Source organism: Rana temporaria, chromosome 11 (genome assembly GCF_905171775.1).
Source record: "Rana temporaria chromosome 11, aRanTem1.1, whole genome shotgun sequence".
Lineage (NCBI taxonomy): Eukaryota > Metazoa > Chordata > Amphibia > Anura > Ranidae > Rana > Rana temporaria.
Window position 1 is genome coordinate 156,499,831 of NC_053499.1, and position 26,716 is coordinate 156,526,546.

The window sequence follows — 26,716 nt, forward strand, 5'->3', positions numbered from 1 at the left end:
TCAGTGTTCCGCCTATCACGGATGTCCTCTCGTCCGAAGCCGAGGATGAGAAGGCATCCGTGATAGGCGGAAAACTGAACAGAGGCTCTGCTGGGAAAATTAGTGTTCCGCCTATCACGGAACAGTCTGAGGAGGAGGCGTGGCTTTTGGATAATGGATGGCCGCCGTCTGACGGACAGGTACCCGGCGTATGAGACGACCCCCGACTTTTGGGGCATGATTTTAGATGCAAAAAGTCGTCTTACACGCCGGAAAATACGGTACACATTTCCATCCACTCCAGAAGGGAAGCTTTACTGTCCTTATTCAGAGAATTAATCCAAGTCTCGCTCTCAGCGTTCACCACGTGGTTGTCCACCATTAGAGAACGATCTTCTCTCTCTCCAGGCAGATACAAAAATTGACGTATACTCCAATTAATCTGTATGGCCAAATGGTTATGACCACCTGACCATTACAATTATATGAACTTGTTGGACGCAACGAGCGTCCGCCATCTGTATGATCAAATGTGGTTTTGTCTTTGTACATTCATTTCAAACCGTTTACGAAAAGAAGCCATTTGTGTGGGTAACCATCCATGGGAAAGAAAGGAATTGATGCCATTGATCTGGATTTAGCACAATCCTCGGCAATGCTTTTCAGGGTGAAAGCCATTACCTGCAAAATACAGTCGCTGCTCGGAATATCATAAAGTGTTTAACTGAAGTGGGATTTCCTGCTGCTCCAGGATACCTGTACTTATAGAAGACTAAAACTCCTCACAGCGGCTTGGTCTAGTATCAGGAATAGCTTGGCGCTGGGTTACAGGGGCCAATGTCTATTTTGATCTGAAACGCACCAATGAAAAACGAGATATGTCATGCAAAGAAGCGCACTCCAATCCATTTTCAATCTGTTTTGCCGCAATGAAGCGCACTCCAATCCCATTATTTAATGCCTCATGCAAGATGATGACAGCCTAATGGCATGACTTGGGTCTTATTCACACTAACACTGCTGCATTTGGCTTTTTACATTATCAAGGAAATATAACAACTTATGCCTCCCAGATCTTTTTTTCTGTGTTTAGATGTTTTAAAGTGATAACCCACCTTTACTGAAAAAAATTTAAGGCATTTACCGTATTTATCGGCGTATAACGCGCACTCTTTTCCCCTTAAAATCAGGGGAAAATCGTGGGTGCGCGTTATACGCCGATCCCTGCTGTCTCTGAGCGCCGCAGCCTAGAGCTGAGCCGAGTGTACTGCGCACTCGGCTAGGCTCGGCCGCGCTCGGTTCCGCCCGCAGCCATGCGAGAGTAGCCGAGAGAAGCCGAGCCGAGTGTTCTGCACACTCGGCTAGGCTCGGCCATGCTTGGCTCCGCCCGCAGCCACGGGGGCCCGGGTGAAACGCAACTGACGTGTGGCCTGGGCAGAGGCAGACTGAAGCTGCTTTTACTATATAGACTGTTGGGTTCTGATGGTGTGCGGCACGGGAGGTTGTACCTTTTCTTCAAACTGCATACACTGAGCCACCTCCACGACTAAGCCCTTGTCAGGGACTATAAACCAGGCAGACACAGAAAATGCAGTTAAAATCACACCTTTAACGTAATAGTAAAAATAATACAGATCAGGAATGTAGTCAAAAACAGTAGCCAGGGTATGGAAAACAAAATGGGTAATCAGACAAGCCGGGATCAGGAAACCAGAAGTCAGCATTGTCAGAAGCCAAAAATCTGAATCAGAAGAAATGTCAGCCAGGCAAAGATACACTGGAGATGTTGACCAGGCGAAGGCACGGAGGGAATGAGCAAAGCAGTTTAAATAGCAAAAAGGGGCTGGCTGTAGGCTGGACTAATTAAGCAGGTAATGGTAATCAGATGAGTCACTGTGGAAACAATGAGTGGCTAGTAGTGAACTGACAGCTGAGTAGCCTCTGTGCACTGAGAAGAGAGCTGCTAGTAAAAGCAGAAGCCAAGCCCTGACAGCCCTATGGGTGGGGTGAAACGCATGAAAGGGCATGCCCTGGATGAAGGCGGGCTGAGGCTGCTTTTACTATATAGACTGTTGGGTTCTGATGGTGTGCGGCACCGGAGGTTGTACCTTTTCTTCAACCTCATACACTGAGCCACCTCCACGACTAAGCCCTTGTCAAGGAACAATAAACGAGGCAGAGACAGAAAATGCAGTTAAAATCACACCTTTAACGTAATAGTAAAAATAATACAGATCAGAAATAAAGTCAAAAACAGAAGCCAGGGTTTGGAAGCCAAAGTGGGTAATCAGACGAGCCTGGTTAAGGAAGCCAGAAGTCAGCATTGTCAGAATCAGGATCAGAAATCAGAAGAAATGTCAGCCAGGAAAAGTCATAAACAAGAATACAGCAGAGACACACTGGATATGTTGACCAGGTGAAGGCACGGAGGGAATGATCAAGGCAGTTTTAACAGGGCAAAAGGGGCTGGCTGTAGGCTGTAAGCAGGTAATGGTAATCAGATGAGTCACTATAGAAACAATTAGGTAGATTCACAAAGAGTTAGGCCGGCTTATCAGTAGATAAGCCGACCTAACTCTGAATCTACGCCGGCGTTTGTTTAAGTGTATTCTCTAACAGAGATACACGTAAACAAAGCTAAGTTCCATCTTAGCTTGCAATGTTTCTGTTGGCCGCTAGATGGCGCTTCCATTGAATTCCATTGAATTACGTTGTTTCCGTAAGGCCTTAGGCGGCCTAAAGTTATTCCACCTATGAGGTGGAATAACAATGTTAAAGTATGGCCGCCGTTCCCACCGCGAGGTTCGAATTTTTTACGTTGTTTGCGTAAGTAGTCAGCGAATCGGGAGTTACGTCGTTTACGTCCGCGTCGAAATCAATAGGCCCGTACGGCCTACTTATCCGCAATGCGCACTGGGAAATGTAGTCGCCCGGCGCATGCGCAGTGTCAAAAAACGTGAGGTCAAGCCTCATTTCCATACAACACGCCCCCCTCCAAGCAATTTGAATTAGGCGCCCTTACGCCTGCTCGTTTTAGGCTACGCCGCCATAGATTAGCAGGTAAGTAGATTGTGAATCACTACTAGCCTAACTAATTTACGGCGGTGTAGCCTAAAAAGGCTAGGCTAGGCCGCCCTAAAGTTAGGCCAATGTGTGTGAATCTACCTAAATGAGTGGCTAGTAATGAACTGACAGCTGAGTAGCCCCTGTGCACTGAGAAGAGACCTGCTAGTAAAAGCAGAAGCCAAGCCCTAACAGCTCTATGGGTGGGGTGAAACGCGTTGAAGGGCGTGGCCTGGATGGAGTCGGGCTGAAGCTGCTTTTACCAAATAGACTGTTAGGTTCTGATGGTGTGCAGCTCCCAGGGTTGTTAATTTTCTTCACACCATATGCATTGAGCCAGCATGGGCTTTCCCCAGCCTGCACCCTCAGCGTCACCAGACTTGGATACATAGGAACTGGGAGCAGCACCCCTAGTTTTCTCATTGTAGATTTGCAGAATTCTGCATTAAAAAGTGAACAGAACACCTTTTTAATTTTATTTTTAATAGGCTAATCAAATTTGTTTCGTTCTCTTTGGTTTAGGTTCTGCTTTAAACTAAATAAGGGGGAGGGGTAGACACCTTTATTACGGAAGCATTCACAGTTATAGCAATCTAAAGCCGAATACTGGGATTCCTGCGCAGGCCCAGACGTGACTGGTCCCCTTTGCACCCACCCCTGTGAGATCAGAATAGATGGGAGCTGTTAATATTTCATTTTAACCACGGCCAACCTTTGCCTGGTGATAATCATGAATCTTCACATTGCAGGCGGGCAGCGCTGCTATTACCATTTGAACTTTGCAGCGACGCCGGAAGCGTATAACACTAATTATACGGTGTGGACAGTTTCCATTTTAGACCGGCGGTGGTGTGAAATGTCACAGGGTGAATCTCTTCGCGGATTGTCAAATTTATAGTATGAGGGAACAGATTTCTAAAGAACGCCGAGTACGCCGGGCTCTTAATACTCGGCGCCGGAGATAATGATATCCGAGGACCACAAGGCTTGTTCATCAAAGTGTCGCAGAGGAGAACCATTTCTGTTGGCCCACTGAAACCACGTTTTGACTTTCTTCCCCCCGAAGCAGTGTGGGGGATTTATTTGTGTATTTTCTGCTTTTGCCTAAAAAAGATATTCAATATTTTATACGGAGTGTAAGAAAATATACTATTTTGTATTTATTGCAGCATGTTTCTGTGTGGCTCTGTGTACCACGTGTCAAACACAAGATCATAGGCTGAATCCGGCCCACCAGGCCATTTCATATGCAGCTGCGGCACCCCTCCTTGTCTTTGCCCCCCCCACTTTGTCTGAGCAGTCAGTGGCAGAGAGTTCCTCCTTCTGATCCTGCGCTTCTTTATGCAGCCCGCTGAGAGGATTGTGTCTATCCCCTTGTCTCAGCAGTGGGCAGTGGAGAGGACAGAACTCCTCCTACAGATCCTGTGCCTCTCTGTGCAGAGGCAGCCCCCCCCCCCCGCAGCTCCGCCTCGCCTAGTTTCAGCAGCCAGCAGACTCCAGCCATCCTCTGGTCCTCCTCCAGACCCTGCACTTTCTGCTCCCCAACTCCGCCCCCAGCTTCTTCTCAGCAGCAGCACAGGTAAGTGGGTGTATTGTGATGTAAAGGAGGGTGGGGGACTCTTGACTTCTGATGGTGGTGGTGGTAGAGGGGGGGCTCTTGACATCTGATGTAAGCCGGGGGTGAGGTGCAATAGTTGTAAACTTGAATATCTGCTTGACATTTTTTCCTAGACTTCTACTTCTAGAGTTATCCCCTTGGCGCCAAAGCAGCCGCATATTTGCGTGCAACAGCGCCAGCAGAGCGGTGCCCAGCACAGTTACCGACAGCCAGGGAGCTTTCTGATCATGTGACCGCCGTGACAACCAATCACGCCCGTCACATGACCGTAAGCCCCGCCTCGTCTCTCGAGGAAGTCAGTGGGTGGAAACAACGGAAGTGATGCTCCGTGTCGACGTCAGCAGTTGGACATCCCAACGTCCATCTTGGGATCTTTACATTTTATTTATTTATTATTATTATTCATATAATAATAATAACAAAAAATAAATAAATAAAATAATAAAAAAATAACCCTAACCTAAACTGAACTACCCTAACGAAAAAACATTATAATAAATGAATAATAATAATAAAAGAAGAAATTAAAGCTAATGGAAAAGCTAAAAAAGCTGAAACACCTAGCAACAAATGATGCAACACAAATTTTTTTCGTCAAGAATCGTTATCGCGATTTTTTCCCCGATCTTGACAAAGTATTCCCAGATCTTTTGTATGCAGAGAATTCTCTGCTCTCAGCCTTCAAAAGAAAGGAAGAAAAAATCTGCCAAGTATCACAACATTCTTTATCAGTGGAACATTTGAGTCTAAACATTGTAACATTTTGCCCTTTACATCAAAGGAATAGACTTCTGTGTGTAAATTAGGAAAGTTTAACCACTTAGGCCCCGGACCATAATGCTGGTCAAAGACCAGGCTACTTTTTGCGATTCGGCACTGCGTCGCTTTAACTGACAATTGCGCGATCGTGCGACGTGGCTCCCAAACAAAATTGGCGTTCTTTTTTCCCCCACAAATAGAGCTTTCTTTTGGTGGTATTTGATCGCCTCTACGGTTTTTATTTTTTGCGCTATAAACAAAAATAGTGCGAAATTTTGATTTTTTTTTATATTTTTTACTATTTACCATAATAAATATCCCCCAAAAATATATATATAAAAAAGAAATGTTTTTCCCTCAGTTTAGGCCGATACGTATTCTTCTACATATTTTTCGTAAAAAAATTAAAAAAATTGTAATAAGCTCGTAATAAGCAATAATCGTATTGATTGGTTTGCGCAAAAGTTATAGCGTTTACAAAATAGGGGATAGTTTTATGGCATTTTTAATAATATTTTTTTTTTAGTAGTAATGGCGGCGATCAGCGATTTCTTTTCGGCACTGCGACATTATGGCGGACACTTTTAACACATTTTTGGGACCATTGGCATTTTTATAGCGATCAGTGCTATAAAAATGCATTGGATTACTATAAAAATGACACTGGCAGGGAAGGGGTTAACACTAGGGGTTGGGGAAGGGGTTAAGTATGTTCCCTGGGTGTGTTCTAACTGTAGGGGGGGTGGCCTCACTAGGGAAAATCACTGATTGCTGTTCATACATTGTATGAACAGAAGATCAGCATTTCCCTCCCTGGCAGGACCGAGAGCTGTGTGTTTACAGCTCCCGGTTCTCGCTCTGTAACGAGCGAGCGCGGGTGCCCGGGCGCGCATGCGGGAGTCAGGAGTGAGCGGGGGGCGCGCGCGCGCCCCTATTGGCTACTGGGAGAGATGACATAGATTTACGTGATCTCGCCCAGCAGAGCCGACCTGCCGCCGTAAAACTGGTCGGCAAGCAGTTAAACACTAAACCCTTTTTTGACATTTGTTGTTTTCAAGTTAAAATCATATTTATTTATTTTTTTTTGCTAGAAAATTACTTAGAACCCCCCAAACATTATATATATTTTTTAGTAAGGACCCTAGGGAATAAAATGGTGGTTGTTGCAATATTTTATGTCACACTGTATTTGCGCAATGGTCTTTCAAATGCTATTTTTTTGGGGGAAAAAATTACTTTAATGAATAAAAAAAAAAAAAAAAAAACAACTACCGTAACCAGTAAAGTAAGCCCAGTTTTTTTGGAGATAATGTGAAAGATTTTACGCCACGAGAATGGTGATCTTTATTCTAAGCAAAAAATGTGTGATTCTCATTTTGGCCAGAATCGTGCAGCTCTACAACACAGAAAAGCACTCAAAGAAGCTCAGGTGGGAATGCAGCCCGAGTCCCCGGCCTCGCATGGCATTATTGCCGACCATGGTGTCCCCGCACTCCTCCACGGATCTCATTCTGCACAGCGTGGAGAACAAAGGACTTGTTGATAGGACTTCGGATCGCCAATAAAAGATTTACAGATGGCGCAACTAAAGGCTATCAAATAATGGCCGTATTTTAATCGGCGCCAAATTTAATTGCCAATAACTCACATTTTATGGTCAGCCGCAGCTCTTAAAAGCAAGATAAACGGCGACGGCGTGACAACGGTTTGTCTTCTCTCCTTTCTGCGCGACAATTCCTCAAAGGACAATAAAAATCTATTATAATCATAAAGGTTCACATAAAAATAGGAATACAGTATTTGACCAATTTATATTTTTTAAAGGGTCCGCTCATCCAAAAATAATATTTTTTATTATAGGGGAGTTAAAGGAAATAATTTTTTTTCTTAAATATCTTCCTTTCCCTTAGTGCAGTCCTCCTTCACTTACCTCATCCTTCCATTTTGCTTTTAAATTTCCTTATTTCTTCTGAGAAATCCTCACTTCCTGTTCTTCTGTCTGTAACTCCACACAGTAATGCGAGGCTTTCTCCCTGGTGTGGAGTGTCGTGCTCGCCCCCTCCCTTGGACTACAGGAGAGTCAGGATGCCCACTAACACACAGCTCCTTTCTCTACCTGCAACGTAGAGAGCGCCCTGACTTTCCTGTAGTCCAAGGGAGGGGGGGCGAGCACGACACTCCACACCAGGGAGAAAACCTTGCATTACTGTGTGGAGTTACAGACAGAAGAACAGGAAGTGAGGATTTCTCAGAAGAAATAAGGACATTTAAAAGCAAAATGGAAGGATGAGGTAAGTGAAGGAGGACTGCACTAAGGGAAAGGAAGATATTTAGGAAAATAAATTGTACCTTTACAACCCCTTTAATCCCTATAGCAGTGCCCACTGGTTTACAGATACAGCCTGTTGTCACTTAGCCCTGGTGGTCTTCATAGTGGGAGGTAGCATCACTACCCCTCATATCATACTTTTTTCTCCCTAGGGAGTTTTCAGGAGGGCTGCAACCTCCATTTGGCCATTACCTAAGCGCGGATATATTACCATTTCTAAGAGCTGACGCACCTCCGCTCTCTTCCCCTCCTTGTTGCTGACCCAGAAAGTGGCGCGTTTGATGTCACTGCCGCCTGATTGCTTGCACACACCCCTGGTACGTGCCCTCCGTCATGTATCTTGGCTCCGCATGCCCATCTGCGGGCCCAGGACCAGCATAGCGGTTGCCACCGGGTAGAGGGGAGGTAGAAGAGCAGACAAACATCCGTTCTCTTCCCCTCCTTGTTTCTGACCTAAAAGTGACGCGTTTCATATCACTGCCGCCTGATTGCTTGCACACACCTCTGGATTGTGCCCTCCGCCATGTATCCTGGGCTCTGCTTGCCCATCTGCGGGACCGGAATAGCGGTTGCCACCGGGTAGGGAGAAGAGCAGACACAAGTCCGCTCTCTTCCCCTCGTTGTTTCTGACCTAGAAAGTGACGCATTTCATATCACTGCCGCCTGATTGCTTGCACACACGCCTGGTACGTGCCCTACGCCATGTATCTTGGGCTCTGCTTGCCCATCTGTGGGCCCGGGACCAGCATAGCGGTTGCCACTGGGTAGGGGGGATAGAGAAGAGCAGACACATGTCAGTTCTCCTCCCCTCCTTGCTGCTGACCCAGAAAGAGACGTGTTTGATGCCACTTTGGGGTCCGCCTCTCAGTGGCCAGGAAAGAATGTAGTGCAATGCGATCTGCAGTGGAGCGCAGGGGAGACATCCAGGGTTCTTTAGATCAGGAATGTCTCAGTAAAGAGAACCTGTCACAAAGAAAATCATCACATAGGGGGACTTTTTTGTCCCCTGTGGAAGGTAAGTAGCCCTGGCTGGCTATCCTATCACAGGCACTGGGTAAGTAGCCCAGGCTGGCTATCCTATCACAAGCACTGGGTAAGTAGCCCTGACTGGCTATCCTATCACAAGCAATGGGTAAGTAGCCCTGGCTGGCTATTCTATCACAAGCACTGGGTAAGTAGCCCTGGCTGGCTATCCTATCACAAGCACTGGGTAAGTAGCCCTGGCTGGCTATCCTATCACAAGCACTGGGTAAGTAGCCCAGGCTGGCTATCCTATCACAAGCACTGGGTAAGTAGCCCAGGCTGGCTATCCTATCACAAGCACTGGGTAAGTAGCCCAGGCTGGCTATCCTATCACAAGCACTGGGTAAGTAGCCCAGGCTGGCTATCCTATCACAAGCACTGGGTAAGTAGCCCTGGCTGGCTATCCTATCACAAGGTAAGTAGCCCAGGCTGGCTATCCTATCACAAGCACTGGGTAAGTAGCCCTGGCTGGCTATCCTATCACAAGGTAAGTAGCCCAGGCTGGCTATCCTATCACAAGCACTGGGTAAGTAGCCCTGGCTGGCTATCCTATCACAAGCACTGGGTAAGTAGCCCTGGCTGGCTATCCTATCACAAGCACTGGGTAAGTAGCCCTGGCTGGCTATCCTATCACAAGCACTGGGTAAGTAGCCCTGGCTGGCTATCCTATCACAAGCACTGGGTAAGTAGCCCTGGCTGGCTATCCTATCACAAGCCCTGGGTAAGTAGCCCTGGCTGGCTATCCTATCACAAGCCCTGGGTAAGTAGCCCCGGCTGGCTATCCTATCACAAGCACTGGGTAAGTAGCCCTGGCTGGCTATCCTATCACAAGCACTGGGTAAGTAGCCCTGGCTGACTATCCTATCACAAGCACTGGGTAAGTAGCCCTGGCTGGCTATCCTATCACAAGCACTGGGTAAGTAGCCCTGGCTGGCTATCCTATCACAAGCACTGGGTAAGTAGCCCTGGCTGGCTATCCTATCACAAGCACTGGGTAAGTAGCCCAGGCTGGCTATCCTATCACAAGCACTGGGTAAGTAGCCCTGGCTGGCTATCCTATCACAAGCACTGGGTAAGTAGCCCTGGCTGGCTATCCTATCACAAGCACTGGGTAAGTAGCCCTGGCTGGCTTCCCTATCACAAGCACTGGGTAAGTAGCCCTGGCTGGCTATTCTATCACAAGCACTGGGTAAGTAGCCCCGGCTGGCTATCCTATCACAAGCACAGGGTAAGTAGCCCTGGCTATCCTATCACAAGCACACGCTCCCTTGTAGGATCCGGCAATGACATTAGCCATAAGCTTTATTAAATCAGGCCTTGTCCTCTGCATGTATCTCCGCGGCCCGGCTGACCGGCGTCCACCTACAACAGGCAGAATACAGCAAGCCTGGCGGAGCCGCTACAGTCTGACAAATTATTATTTGCAGCAGATGGCCGACGCGGCCCCGCACCGCACGGCACGACTCTCCTGGCTACATGTACACGGGGTTAGGACACCCGCCTGGACAATTTCATTGGCTGTCCTATAATTGCCTTGTTACCAGCGCCGATCTTGGGAAGCGGCCAAAAAAACGTGCGGCTTTGAAGGCAGAGGATATTGTGTCTGCGCCTTCCAAACCGAAGGATTCACATCGAACAAAAAGCTCTTTACAGATTAATAATAATTCTACAATTTCCCGCCCGCGGAAAAAGACGACGGATCACGAAATCATCTATTTAATGGGAACAGAAACATTGGAGGAAAAGTGAATGTCGTTTCTATATTTTGAAAGTGGCACTAAAGGCGAGAATACTCATCTATGCCCCCCAATGGTCCAAAACCCGCGAGATCCCTCACCGGCGTCTTCTGGGTGCTGGGCTTCGGTTTTCTTCCGTAGGATGACATGACTGCAATGCGCCAAAGTGTAGTCATCTCAATCCCAATGCTCCAACTATCTGATGTCCACTCCACTGGAAACACCAATTCTTAACCACTTACCACCCTTTACAATCACTTTAACCTACAGGTACGCCTAGATTAAGGTGCAAGAAATATCTCCCAGGCCGTACGCCGATTTATTCTGCTTATGCGCCAGAGTTAGAAAGGGCACGCTGTGCCGTTTCTAACTTAGGTCATGCCGTGAGTGGAGGCGCATGCACATGCACAGTAACGTCACGCGACTCCGGACACTCCAGAAGGAAGAGGGGTGAAGAATGGGCGCTCGCTACTAGCGAGGAAGACTGGTACATGGCGGGCTTCTCCTGCATGCAAATGTCACATAATGCATACAGCGATTTGTTCTGCACATGCGCCAGACTTAGAAAAGGGCACGCTGTGCCATTTCTAACTCGGGTCCTGCCGTGAGTGGAGGCGCATGCGCAGTGATGTCACGCGACTCCGGACACTCATAGCCAGATTCAGCAAGACTGGCATAACTTTGAGGCGGCGTAGCGCATCGCATATACACTACGCCGCCGTAAGTCAGAGAGGCAAGTGCTGTATTCACAAAGCACTTGCCTCCTAAGTTATGGCGGCGTAGCGTAAATGGGGCCGGCGTAAGCGCGCCTAATTCAAATGAGGATGAGGGGGGCGTGTTTTATGTAAATGATTGGTGACCCGCCGTCTGTGTACATATCCCAGTGTGCATTGCTCCAAAGTACGCCGCAAGGACGTATTGGTTTCGACGTGAACGTAAATTGCGTCCAGCCCCATTCACGGACTTTTACTGGTTGGCGCTAGGTTATGCACTGTTGTATCCTTTCTGCTTATCTTTGCACTTGCATTATGAAATGACTTTTATACAAAATGATTGTTTCCTCCATGTGGTTTCTGTATTTTGAGACATGCTATGCAATTTTTACTCTTACATGCCAGCATATTATCCTTTTACTCTGTGGGGGAGGCTTTGCTCTTTGCGCCCTGCCGGTGTGCGGCCTGACATCACCTCAGCTCCCGTGGCGGACCATTTTGTGGCCTCTACTACACACTTACCACATTTATCTCCCAGTCTCCATGTAAGTACTTAAGATGGACCTCCTTGTTCCATCTTTTACTATAATTTTGTTACTAATTTTTGATCACCATTAGACCTAATTATACTCTATACTATTATCCTATAGATATCCTTTGCATCAGCCCCTGATGAGTGTCACGGACATGAAACGCGTCGGGCACGAGAGATGCGGATATATGTCCCTTTCATATCAGCGATATCGATGAACGTTATAATACAACAATTTTTTGATGGTGTTACTTGTTTTAATTACTCTTTCAAATCCCGCTTATGCTGTCCAATGTAACAACTGTACATATGTTAATGTATATATTGTACTCATCGATCAATTCAGACCACTGGTTGGCGCTAGGTTATGCACTGTTGTATCCTTTCTGCTTACCTTTGCACTTGCATTATGAAATGACTTTTATACAAAATGATTGTTTCCTCCATGTGGTTTCTGTATTTTGAGACATGCTATGCAATTTTTATGTTTAATAAATTATGTATCTCCCCTATCACCCACACAATGTCTGCAGCCTCATTTAAAGTCCCAAAATTTTCCTTTTTTCAAATACTGAACCAGGAATGGAGGTGCACTGCATATGTGCCTCATTTAAAGTCCCAAACTCCCCCCCTCCTTCATTCACGGACTTACGCAAACAACGTAATTTTTTTTTAAAATTTCGACGCAGGAACGACGGCCATACTCAACATTGACTACGCCTCCTAGGGTGCAGCTTTATCTTTACGCCGGTGTACCTCTTACGGAAACGGCGTATCTTTACTGCGACGGCGTATCTAGTTATTTGCATATTCTACGCCGAACTCCACGGAAGCGCCACCTATCGGCCAGCGTAAATATGTACCCGAAGATACGGCGGCGTAGGAGACTTACGCCGCTCGTATCTTAGCCTAATTTAAGCGTATCTGGTTTCCAGAATACGCTTAAATTTACGACGGCGTAGATTCAGAGTTACGACGGCGTATCGACTGATACGCCGGCGTAACCCTACTTGAATCTAGCTATCACAGAGCCGGAGTTTGCGGCCCCAGAAGGAAGAGGGGTGAAGAATAGCCGCTCGCTACTAGCGCGGAAGACGGGGACATCGCGGGCTTCTCCTGCAGGTAAGTGACACGTAATGGGCTACTATGTGATGCACAGTAGCCCATTATGCTTTACCTTTGCAGTGAAACAAAGAGGAAGTAAAACCAATCAGGGTTTACTTCCTCTTTAAAGCGGAGCTCCGCCCTAAAGTGGAACTTCCACTCATCGGATTCCTCCCCCCCTCCGGTGCCACAATTTGCACCTTTCAGGGGGGAGGGGGGGTGCAGATACCTGCATAGGATGCATTAAGGTGAAAAAACACGTAGGTTTACAATCCCTTTAAAATACTGCAGCTTACCATTGATGTGGTGGCTGCATTTGTTTTCTTTTTCAGACTGAAAACAGTTTAAGCAAGTACAGAAAATACCTGTTGATACTGCCAGTGAGCTAAAATAAGTTTATCTTTTTTCTGAGTTATTTTTTGAAAACTACAAATTCCTCTGACCCCCTCTCTGTCTTCTATGCAACACCTGGCCTGGTTGCCCCTGTATGGTGTGAATCGAGCCTCAGTGGGTAAAATTCATGTGTAATAACCAGAGCTTTTTTTCTCAGAAAATAGGTGCAGGAACTCAACCACGGCCCATTCAGATTTCACAAACAGTAGAAGGGTCTTAAAGGGGCATTAAATACCAGGATTGCATCACATACAGAGTGCAGAGTTCAGGGGGTTACAAAGCTGTCACTTGTAAACACAGAAACCAGACTTCTGTGTTTACAAGTGATTGTGGTGAGCAGGCACCAAAGGGTCTGAGCCAGAGGTGGTGGAACCGAGTTCCCCCTGAAAAAAAGCCCTGGTAATAATAAATAAAAAGATGGGCGTTCCCTTTAAGCGCACATTGTGTTCATCTTATCGGGAAGCGATGGGGGACCCTGGCAAGCCGCTGCGGGCAGGACCTGCCAATCTGTGTCTCTCTTCATCCCTTTACAGATCGTCTTGGAGAGTCCGGGAGGATTAAGGCGTGTGCGAAGGGATTAAGTGAAATTATACAGCACTTGTCACCTTTAACCCCTTCAGACTCCCGAGGTTCTGAGGAGAGCCGCGCCGGAGGAGGCCCGAAAGGTTAAATCTTGATTCCCGACGTCCCTGTCCGCTCTCCTCCAATCTAAAATACAATCTTCTTCTGGCGGCGCGGTGTGAGAGCGAAGATAAAGGCGGCGCGCCGGGAATGGAAGTTATGGTTTTACGCTTTACAATCGGCGAAGTGGAGGAGCTCAAGAAAGGCTCTTTTTTTTCTTTTTCTTCCCGTAATCCTATTTTCTTCTACTTTGGCCTTCAGATACCACAGTCACAATTTCTGCACCGCTTATTGTACTTGTGAAATCAAAGCTCCGGGGAGCGCAATGGAAAAGGGAATACATCGTTTTTTTTGTTTTAAATTTTTTTTTTATTTTTAAGTAGGAGAAGAGGCTTGTATGTGATTGTATATTGGTGATTTCTGCACCTTCGCACAACATTACTACAGGAAATGCTTTCATAATAAAAAAGATAACATATATTTATATATTGTATATACACTCACACAGTATATATATATATACACACACACACACACACACACTTTGCATAGCATTACTAAAGCAAAAATAAGAAAAAAAATACTCTCCCTCTATATACATATATTACTCTCTCTATACATAAAACATATACAGCACACAAAGGGCCGGATTCAGAAAGCACTTACGCCGACGCATCTTCCGATACGCCGCGTAAGTGCACTGATGCGCCGTCGTATCTATGCGCCTGATGCTTAAAATAAGATAAGCCTGAATTTCGGCTCCATCCGACCGACGCAAGTCTCCTACGCCGTCGTATCTTGGGCGCATATTTACGCTGGCCGCAAGGGGCGCTTCCATTGATTTACGCTGGCACAAAGATGCGCCGAGCTACGCGAATCCGTCCCATGGTATTTATATATATATATACACACACACTCATATATAGCGAGAGAGAGAGAGAGAGAGAGAGAGAGCCATGTATAATATATACAGTGTGTTTGTGTGTGTATATATATATATATATATATATATATATATATATATATATATATATTTTTTTTTTTTTATTAAATAGTTTGCTTTTGTAATGTCATACAATATATGGAAATCACCAATCAGGTATAAGCTTTCACTATATATATATATATATATATATATATATATATATATATATATATATATATATATATATATATATATATATATATATATATATATATATATATATAAAATGTTCTTTATAAGAACAAAAAAATATGAAAACAAAAAATAAAATATGTTATAATAATAATAATATTATTATATATATATATATATATATATATATATATATATATATATATATATATACATATAAATAATGTTCTTTAAAAAATCTATAAGTAGTCGAGCGGAACAACTCAGTTCCCGAGCCTTTTCGAGTTCAGCCGAGCTGTCCCCGGGTATTTGCGAGGCTCTCTGGCGCCCCCCACCTCTGGCCACACGCGATATTGCATGCTTAAGAAATGAATGCGGAACAAATTATTTTAGTTTCCATTGACTTCTATGGGGAAACTCGCTTTGATATGCGAGTGCTTTGGATTACAAGCATTCTCCTGGAATGGATTATTCTCGTAATCCAAGGTTCCACTGTGTGTGTATGTATATACACACACACAGTCTTTTTTTTCTTTCTTATTAAATAGTTTGCTTTAGTAATGTCATGCAATGTGCAGAAATCACCAATGGCCAATCGGGTACAGGCTTTCATGCTTAGTCCCAGTCACAATATATACATATATATATACACACACACACACATACATACATACACATACACACACATATACTCACACACACACACTGTGCGTGTGTATATACAATATATAAATATACAGTGTGTATATATATATATATATATATATATATATAGTGACTGGGACTAAGCATGAAAGCCTGTACCTGATAGAAATCACCAATGGCCAATCAGGTGCAGGCTTTCATGCTTAGTCCCAGTCACTATAAATATATTTGTAGTCAGAGTCTTCACTTAGGAATGCGATGCCCTAATTACAAAGGCCCTAGCTGGTCAGTATGCCTATAAGTGGGCATACCCTGAAAGTGATAGTGAAGAAATGAATGATGAAAAATTATATGGAAAAAAGGGGAACCCGACGCCGGAGATGAGAGAGGAGGAGGGATAAATAGCCCTCAGACTCCTCCTACAAATACAGGCTTGCCTGCGGCCAGCCTTCACATATATATATATATATATATATATATATATATATATATATATATATATATTGTATATACACACGCACAGTGTGTGTGAGTATATATATATATATATATATATATATATATATATATATTTATAGTGACTGGGACTAAGCATGAAAGCCTGTACCTGATTGGCCATTGGTGATTTTTACACCTTTGACCTTTATACTGCAGTACTAAGGAAATGATTTCCAGCCAATGAAACAAGAAAACACGTCTTCTTACCAGATGCATTTTTCAGATACCCGTTGGCGTCCACCGTCATGTACATAATGTAGGGGCCGGGCTGGTTAACACCGAAAGGCTGAAATAAGAGACAGTTGTTACTGAAATATACATACAAGAAATATATTAAAATAAATGAAAGGGCACCACCATGTAATGTGGCGACGATATGCTGAAAAGCCCAACCCCCATTGGTGCAGTATGGTAGGGCAGGGTAAAACATGGGTTTAGGTACTGAAGAAAGTCTTGTACCGCGGTGCCTTATGCTGTGCCATGAATGTTTAAATGAACCTACGCCACAACGTGCACACGGGTGGGCATATTTTTGGATAGCACTGGAAGTAACAGAACATAAACCCCATTATCTCCCTGAAGAAGCCCTTTTTGGGCGAAACTCGTTGGGGAGTTCTGCTCTGTGGATCATTCATCAACATTCTATGTGGTTGAAATATGAATAGCCTTTTATGTGGATTAAGCATGACTGGTTATCACAATGTTCCCTATGGGGATGATGTTCTGTATTCATTTCCAAATCTTTTGTATGTGATGTGAGATAGGGACCGTAGATCGTAAGCTCCAAAGGCAAGGACTGATGATAATGTACAGTAAGTAAAATACTAAGTAAACTGTCAGTGCTATATTATATACCTGCAATAAATAAAATACAAAGAAGAAGAAGAAGAAGAAGAAGAAGACAGCACCACTGGAATACAAATCAGACATGAAGAATAATTGCATAGATCTGTATGAAGAGACGATGTGAAGAGGGACGGAGGAATTCAGGAGAAAGCGAGGGAATGCGGCACGGAAATAGGGCGAGTTTGGGAGCCGCAAAACAAACACGCGGTGCGGGCGATAGCGGGCTTCAAGTGACAGGAAGTTCAAAATTCATCATTGTGGGGGGGGGGGGGGTTTATTAAAGGGCCTTTAAACCGAAATCCCAGCTGGGGTTCTATTAAAAGGAACTTGATAGATATCTATAGTAAATCAGGACTAGGAGTGAGGCCGGTCCCGGCTCTTCCAGTCACAGGGGGGTCGTGTTTGTGGCACCAACACTGCAATCATCTGAAATCGGATCTAATAATTATCACTGCTGGCACCATCCGCTTTATTCTATTATTCTACAAATAGTCACAGCCTGAGGCAAATCCGTTTTATAAATGAAGGAAAAAGATTCAAATTAAATAATAAGTTCCCCGTTATGTCCGGGAGTGCCCAACAGAATCCCAGTCTTACATTCAGGAGTGCCCAACAGAATCCCTGTCTTATATTCAGGAGTGCCCAACAGAATCCCCGTCTTATATTCAGGAGTGCCCAACAGGATCCCCCTCTTACATTCAGGAGTGCCCAACAGGATCCCCCTCTTACATTCAGGAGTGCCCAACAGAATCCCAGTCTTACATTCAGGAGTGCCCAACAGAATCCCCCTCTTACATTCAGGAGCGCCCAACAGAATCCCCCTCTTACATTCAGGAGTGCCCAACAGAATCCCCCTCTTATATTCAGGAGCGCCCAACAGAATCCCCCTCTTACATTCAGGGGTTCCCAACAGAATCCCTGTCTTATATTCAGGAGTGCCCAACAGGATCCCGATCTTACATTCAGAAGCGCCCAACAGAATCCCAGTCTTACATTCAGGAGTGCCCAACAGAATCCCCGTCTTACATTCAGGAGTGCCCAACAGAATCCCTGACTTACATTCAGAAGCGCCCAACAGAATCCCTGTCTTACATTCAGAAGCGCCCAACAGAATCCCCGTCTTACATTCAGGAGTGCCCAACAGAATCCCCCTCTTACATTCAGGAGTGCCCAACAGAATAACCATTTTACATTCAGGGGTGCCCAACAGAATCCCCATCCTACATTCAGGGGGTGCCCAACAGAATCCCTGTCTTATATTCAGGAGTGCCCAACAGAATCCCCCTTTTACATTCAGGAGCGCCCAACAGAATCCCCCTTTTACATTCAGGAGCGCCCAACAGAATCCCCCTCTTACATTCAGGAGCGCCCAACAGAATCCCTGTCTTACATTCAGGAGTGCCCAACAGAATCCCCGTCTTATATTCAGGAGTGCCCAACAGAATCCCCGTCTTACATTCAGAAGCGCCCAACAGAATCCCTGTCTTACATTCAGGAGTGCCCAACAGAATCCCTGTCTTACATTCAGGAGCTCCCAACAGAATCCCCGTCTTACATTCAGGAGCGCAAAACAGAATCCCCCTTTTACATTCAGGAGCGCCCAACAGAATCCCCCTTTTACATTCAGGAGTGCCCAACAGAATCCCCCTTTTACATTCAGGAGCGCCCAACAGAATCCCCATCTTACATTCAGGGGGTGCCCAACAGAATCCTCGTCTTACATTCAGGAGTGCCCAACAGAATACCCCTCTTACATTCAGGAGCGCCCAACAGAATCCCCATCTTACATTCAGGGGTGCCCAACAGAATCCCCATCCTACATTTAGGGGGTGCCCAACAAAATCCCCGTCTTATATTCAGGAGTGCCCAACAGAATCCCCGTCTTACATTCAGGAGTGCCCAACAGAATCCCCGTCTTACATTCAGGAGTGCCCAACAGAATCCCCGTCTTACATTCAAGAGCGCCCAATGGAATCAACGTCTTACATTTAGGGGTGCCCAACAGAATCCACATCTTACATTCAGGGGTGCCCAAAAGTATCCCCCTCTTATATTTATAGAACCCCACCGCCAAACCGCACGATACAACGCTGTGCGCTCCTCTTTATAAATCCGGTGAAGCTCAGTGAACCAAGCCGGTGAAAGTATCTTTGTGAGAGGCGGACGGACAGCCGAGGTCAGAATACAGAGGAGGGGAGTAGAATCGGGATGATTCATCTTTCAATGGTGCAGAAAATAAGCCTTTCAAACATCCAGCAATGCAAATAATGGGAGAGATGATGGAGGAGTGCGGGATTTGATGGACGTGCGCACACACGCGGCGGGCGGAGACGACTCGATGGAGCCCGCCGTTCATCTCTTTGCGTAGAGGCAGCTAGTTCATGTTAATAACATCTTCTGTTTTGGCAGCCTAATACTCTGTACAGCCAGATATTTATCATTAATGGGAGCGGGGAAGAAAACAACTTGACCTTTTCGTGGCTTGAAGGACACCATCTTGCTGATCTTTTCAGCCGACGACGAGGGAGCGAGACATTCATTCCTGGAAGGCTGGAGAGCTAATAGGGGATCGGATGGATGAAAACAGGCCTGACTGACTAATACAAACCTTTTAACTACTATGAGCTGTATGCCAACAAGAGCTTTTATACTATGAAGTGGAGTGAGATGTACAGTACATGATAAGAACTCGGGGACGCCACAACACGTGGCAATACACCTGCCCTGTGTACAGGGCTATCTGTAATGTCAATGGCACCCCAATGCATTGTGCCAAGGCAGTGCACCACAACACATATGCTGACACTATATTCGTTGTGGTGCTCCTCATTCTTAAAAAGAGAGTCATGCATGCATTTCATAAATTGTGGTGCTCTTCATTCCTAAAAAGAGAGCCATGCATGCATTTCATAAATTGTGGTGCTCTTCATTCCTAAAAAGAGAGCCATGCATGCATTTCATAAATTGTGGTGCTCTTCATTCTTAAAAAAGGGTCATGCATGCTTTTTCATATGTTGTGGTGCACTGTGCCAATTTATAAGGGGGCTGCCCTAAAGTGTTACTAAACCCCACAACCGTAAAATCAGTCTGTATATGCAGTAAAGCATACTTGTTATACACACTGTGGAACCTAAGGGGTTCATTCTCTGTTGTTTGAACCTGTCTTCTCTGATCCTCCACTTTTTTCACTGTCCCCAATCCATCTCCTGATAGAACAGAGCCTTGAGGGCACTCTGCACATGCTCAGTTTGGAATACCTCCCAAAATTTTGAGATAGGAATGAGGGACACCACGCCCGCTGCCACACCCCTTCACTGTGACTGGTGAACCCAAAAAAGTGTTTCTATTATCCGTAAAGTGGACCTTTCATGGCAAATGGAAGGACCACATTTTTGCAAAGCCCATTTATTTATTTCAGGTATAAAGGAGAATTAACCAAAAAAAGAAAAAAAAGGTAATTGCATCCACAGTATTCCTTTATATTGGCTTTTACCTCTACGTCCCCGCGCGTCGCACCCTCTACGTCACCGCGCGTCGCACCCTCTACGTCACCGCGCGTCGCACCCTCTACGTCACCGCGCGTCGCACCCTCTACGTCACCGCGCGTCGCACCCTCTACGTCACCGCGCGTCGCACCCTCTACGTCACCGCGCGTCGCACCCTCTACGTCACCGCGCGTCGCACCCTCTACGTCACCGCGCGTCGCACCCTCTACGTCACCGCGCGTCGCACCCTCTACGTCACCGCGCGTCGCACCTCCTACGTCCCAGCACGTCGCACCTCCTACGTCCCAGCACGTCGCACCTCCTACGTCCCAGCACGTCGCACCTCCTACGTCCCAGCACGTCACACCTCCTACGTCCCAGCACGTCACACCTCTACGTCCCCGCACGTCACACCTCTACGTCCCCGCACGTCACACCTCTACGTCCCCGCACGTCACACCTCTACGTCCCCGCACGTCACACCTCTACGTCCCCGCACGTCACACCTCTGTGTTTCGGCACGTCACACCTCTGTGTTTCGGCACGTCACACCTCTGTGTTTCGGCACGTCACACCTCTGTGTTTCGGCACGTCACACCTCTGTGTTTCGGCACGTCACACCTCTGTGTTTCGGCACGTCACACCTCTGTGTTTCGGCACGTCACACCTCTGTGTTTCGGCACGTCACACCTCTGTGTTTTGGCACGTCACACCTCTCCGTCCCCGCACGTCACACCTCTACGTCCCCGCACGTCACACCTCTACGTCCCCGCACGTCACACCTCTACGTCCCTGCATGTCACACCTCTACGTCTCTGCACGGCACACCTCTACGTCCCCGCACGGCACACCTCTACGTCCCCGCACGGCACACCTCTACGTCCCCGCACGGCACACCTCTACGTCCCCGCACGGCACACCTCTACGTCCCCGCACGGCACACCTCTACGTCCCCGCACGGCACACCTCTACGTCCCCGCACGGCACACCTCTACGTCCCCGCACGGCACACCTCTACGTCCCCGCACGGCACACCTCTACGACCCCGCATGTCACACCTCTGTGTTCCCGCACGTCACACCTCTACTTCCCGGCACGTCACACCTCTACTTCCCGAAATGTCACACCTCTACTTCCCGGCACGTCACACCTCTACGTCCCGCACGTCACATTTAAAAACAAAAGTCCCTGGAAAAACATTCTAGTTTCTGCATTTTGAATACAAGCAATGCTTTCACCATTCTATGGTTATTTAGTTTCACCATCCTTTTTCAAAGTCAAATTCCTTTTTTGTCTATTTATTAGAAATGTGACTAAATGCAGAAATCTTTTTTTATATTTTTTGAAAGCCCCAGTTCACAAAATGTAGGTCATGAAGCCAGACTTCCTATTCACTTTACAGCCATTTATCAAGCTGAATATATTTGTGAACGGAGAATCCCCGGCATTTCAGGCGGCAGTTAAGATGGAGAGAAAACTTCAAAAGGACGCAGCCCGAGAGTCGAGTGCGGCGAGGGGTTTGGGATCCACGCTGTCAGGAAAATCAATCATTCGCCGGCTTTGCAAGTAGACCTTAGTGACACCATGTGGAAAAAAAAAAAAAAAAAAGGGTCCACTGAGGTTTTATACACATACAATGCCAGAGAAGGGAGGAGAGAATTCACTGTGACTGGTGAACCCAAAATAGTGATTCTATTATCCGTAAAGTGGACCTTTCATGGCAAATGGAAGGACCACATTTTTGCAAAGCCCATTTATTTATTTCAGGTATTCATACAGCACCGATAAACAGAGCATATTAGTGACCCCATGAAAACTATCAGACGAAAATAGGGTCATCTGCGTTTTGCCCATAGAAAAAAAGATGCAAAAAAATGGCCGCCGAAAATTATCGCAATCTTATACTGCACTTATGGATGCAGGGGCTGTAGGCGACAGCGCTGTAATGTTAATTGGGGGGGGGGGGCAGTGATGCAGGGGCTGCAATGTAAATTGGAGGACAGACCTGTGGGGGCTTCAATGTTAATATGGGGGGCGGTAATGTGAATGGCGGGCAGAGTTGCAGGGACAGAACGGCTATAAAGGAGGGCAGAAGACACCACTGTGGGGGGTGACATGAAGGGGGGCAGAGGATAATGACATAAGAAGGTGATTGTGATATAAGAAAAGGGGGGCTGTGCTGTGAAAAAAACAAATGTGCTATTCGGACCGCCATGAATTTTTTTCCAGCCAGTCTCTGGCTGGAAAAAACAGAAGCTCCGCCACCTTTATGGAGAGAACGCGGCCGCATAAGCGCCATATAAATATTAACAAGGCAACACACAATAAAAAAAGAAGATGCGAGCTGCGTCCCACAGAGCTGTAAAACAAACGCACAATAAAAGAGCAAAAACTTCATTCCACGAGTGTAATCAGATCGGAGGATGGTTAAGTAAAAAAAAAAAAAAAAAAACAGGCTATTATTATTATACGACATGAATTCTAAATATGAAACTTTTAAAATGGGACTCCAGGCAAGTGTTAAAAATTATGAATAAACACAATCTGGTGCAGTAAGCACCCATCCCAGGCTGCCTTCAGAAAAACACAGGAGGGGGCGGAGACAAGACCAGTCACCCTGCACAAGGAGAGAGCAAAGCTGTGGAAAGGGCTCAGCAGGCTCCACCCTCTACAGGCTGCCTGCAGAAAACTACAGGAGGGGGCGGAGACGAGACCATTCACCCTGCACAAGGAGAGAGCAAAGCTGTGGAAAGGGCTCAGCAGGCTCCACCCTCTACAGGCTGCCTGCAGAAAACTACAGGAGGGGGCGGAGTCCAGACCAGTCACCCTGCACAAGGAGAGAGCAAAGCTGTGGGAGGGGCTCAGCAGGCTCCACCCTCTACAGGCTGCCTGCAGAAAACTACAGGAGGGGGCGGAGTCCAGACCAGTCACCCTGCACAAGGAGAGAGCAAAGCTGTGGGAGGGGCTCAGCAGGCTCCACCCTCTACAGGCTGCCTGCAGACAACTATAGGAGGGGGCAGAGTCCAGACCAGTCACCCTGCCCAAGGAGAGAGGGCAGCAGTGATTGGTCTTTATTACAGGAAGTCTCACACTGGATTACTGCACAGATCTGGGAGAAATACACAAAGCTCACCGAGATCCAGATAAGAAGGCACATCATTCTTGTATTTAGACAATATTTGTTTAGTGTGGATGTCAATATATTTCCAGAAGTACCTACCTTGACTTGCTGAGGACAGTCATTGGAGCAAATACCACTGAGCACTGTGCAGAGAAGAAAAAAAGAAAAAAATCAGTTAATCAAATGCACATGAAGTCAATGAGGTTGATTTACGAAAGTATAGGCTGTTAACTTTTGAAAGTTTTACCAATAAAAAATATTTTTTTACATTTTATTTTATTACAATTTTTTTTCCCTTACACACGATTGTGTGTACTTTGCATGAAGTCACGTGGAGTTTACAGATGAGCATGAGAGACACCCTATATAAAAGTCTTGCACCATAAGAATGATCATAGTAGGCGGTTCCTCCGCTTGATCGTTCTTATAGGTGGTGGGAGGGGATGTCTCCACCTTCCGCCGCCATCCGGTGCTTCTCCGGCTCTCCCGTGCCATCGGAGGCCCGGAGAACGAATCGGCCGCCGCCGGATAAGGAGGATAGAGATTTCCGGTGACCAGATGGTCACCGGTCATCTCTATTAGCTAGATTCAGAAACAGTTACGACGGCGTATCAGTAGATACGCCGTCGTATCTCTGAATCTACGTTGTCGTAAATTTAAGCGTATTCTGGAAACCAGATACGCTTAAATTAGGCTTAGATACGAGCGGCGTAAGTCTCCTACGCCGTCGTATCTTAGGGTGCATATTTACGCTGGCCGCTAGGTGGCGCTTCCGTTGAGTTTGGCGTAGAATATGCAAATGAATATGCAAAAAAAAGTATAATGTTTGGGGGTTCCAAGTAATTTTCTAGGAAAAAAAACTTTTTTTAACATGTAAAAACAGGTTCGGGGCTTAAGTGGTTAACATCACAAGTAAGCACGTGACTCAGTGGAAACTGGGACATGTGGATATAACAGTCGTTAAACGTAAAGGACTCCTCTCAGGTCTCCAGAGCCAGAAGGCAGGTCAATGTCCCCAGACACATTTTTCTACAATTATGAAGCCAAATTTATAGACGGCCAAATTTCTGACCTTCGATATTTTTAGCACCTTTTATTTCAGGTTAATGAAGTTGGTGTCATGGAAACGCACATTAGCGAAATACCAGTGAGACAAAAAAAATGTACATTATCTCTAATTACTGTGCTTTGAGGCCTGGCAATGTGTGAAAAGAGCGAGACTGTGACGCCCTTCCCGAAGATGTGGACAACATTTGGGTCTAATGTGCGCTATTTCCACTGGAGACTGGAAAGTTGCAGGGGAGCTCCGGGAAAATGGTAAAATGCAAGCTTAGAATAATTACAGTGGCGAAAATTATTATTTGATCGCCTGCAGATTTTGTAAGTTTGCCCATTTACGAAGAAATTAAGGGTTTATAATTTTTATCACAGGTGTATTATGTTGAATCTGTTTTATTGAGTTTCAATCATTTGTAAAACCTTTTCGACTAAACATAAGCCAGGTATAACATATGTCCATTGAGTGTACAAGTCTACATTAGGATCAGAAGGACACATTTTATTTTTTTAAATCAGATTTTTTGAGGGGGCAATAAATGGACAAGGAGTCCTGGAAGTGATGGTTTGGCCCCCACAAAGCCCTGGTCTCCACATCATGCAGTCTGTCTGGGATTATAAGAGACAGGAGGATTTGAGGCAGCCGACATCAACAGAAGACGTGCTTAATTCTTCAAGATGTTCGGATCAACCTACCTGCCGAGTTCCTTCAAAAACTGTGTGTAAAGCCTCGTACACACACTCGTTTTTTTCCCGGCAAGAAACAGCAAGAAAACTGCTGGCAGAGGTTTCTTGCCGAGTAAACCGAGCGTGTGTACGAGGCTTTGAGGTTTCTCGTCAAGAAAACTGCCCAGAATCTCAATGAGAAAAATAGAGAACCTGCTCTCTAATTTTCTCGTCGTGAGATTCTCTGCAGCGTTTTCCTGCCGAGAAACCCAAGAGTGTGTATACTTACCTCTCCATGGAAACCCGCGCTTGCTCGAAATGACTTTGGCACATGCGCGGTAGCTTCCAAAGCATAGGTAGGGTGAAGCAAGATGGAGGTGACAGCATCGAATGTGACGAGTGCATGCTCGTCATACTCGATGATGTCACTGCGTTCGTGCCAATCAGAAGAACGGCGGTTCTTTTGAATGGAGTGTACACACACTCCATTCAAAAGAACCGCCGTTCTTCTGATTGGCACGAACGCAGTGACACTCGGCCGGCAAGAGAATCTTCCCAGGAATCTCGTCAGGAAAAACAACGTTTTTTTCCTGACGAGAATCTGGGCCGTGTGTACAGGCCTAAGTCTACCTAGAAGAATTGTTTGGATTTGGATTTCTCTTCTGCTCATTTACTTTCCGTTTTGATAATTGATAAAAATAATCTGATACCACTTTGATTTCTGAAAACATTCTTTATTAAAAGAAAATTTTCACACCTGCCTATAACTTTTGCACAGTAGTATATATATATATATATATATATATATATATATATATATATATAGACAGATTGATAAACTCTTGATATTTTCTTAAATTCTTATGGATTCAGTAAGTGTGAAAACATGAACCCACTCCTCCAGGCTGGATATAAAAATATTTTACACCTCGGATGGAGCTTGCCGCCTCCCCCGCAACTGGTTATCTGACAGAGTACAACTCGCTCACTGATGCGTGATCTGTCTTCGTTTAAAATGCCTAAACATAGTGAAAATATCGAATTCTACCATCAGCCGGGGGGAGGGGAAGGGGGGATCTCAATTTGAACGCATCATTTGACAAGAAATTGGTGCAGGAAATTCTATTCAGTGAAAGATCTATGATGATCGCATTCATCAAAGTTATCAAAAGGGGGCAGTGATATTTTTGCTTTACATGAAACAAATGAAAGAGAATGGTATTTGGAACCTTAAAGTGAACCTGTCAAACCTGGGCATATGATCCAACTTGCGGGCCGACTCGTGTGCGGAGAAACTTGAAGGGGAACCCCCTCAAAAATGTAAAAAACAATTTGCATGAGGATTCCCCCAGGATCCATACCAGACCCTTATCCGAGCACGTAGCCCGGTAGGTCAGGAAAGGGGGTGAGCG

The 26,716-nt window shown here is 45.8% G+C and overlaps 1 protein-coding gene across 1 annotated transcript in view; it reads right to left on the reverse strand.

Moving 5' to 3' along the window:
* Nucleotides 1–26,716, reverse strand: part of ITFG1 (integrin alpha FG-GAP repeat containing 1) — a 207,290-nt gene that overhangs the window by 38,193 nt on the left and 142,381 nt on the right. The window contains exons 13-14 of the mRNA XM_040329507.1: nucleotides 23,682–23,725; nucleotides 16,338–16,416 (exon numbers count right to left, since the gene is read on the reverse strand). Coding sequence (XP_040185441.1) covers nucleotides 16,338–16,416; nucleotides 23,682–23,725 — 123 coding nt within the window. The remainder of the gene's footprint in view (nucleotides 1–16,337; nucleotides 16,417–23,681; nucleotides 23,726–26,716) is intronic.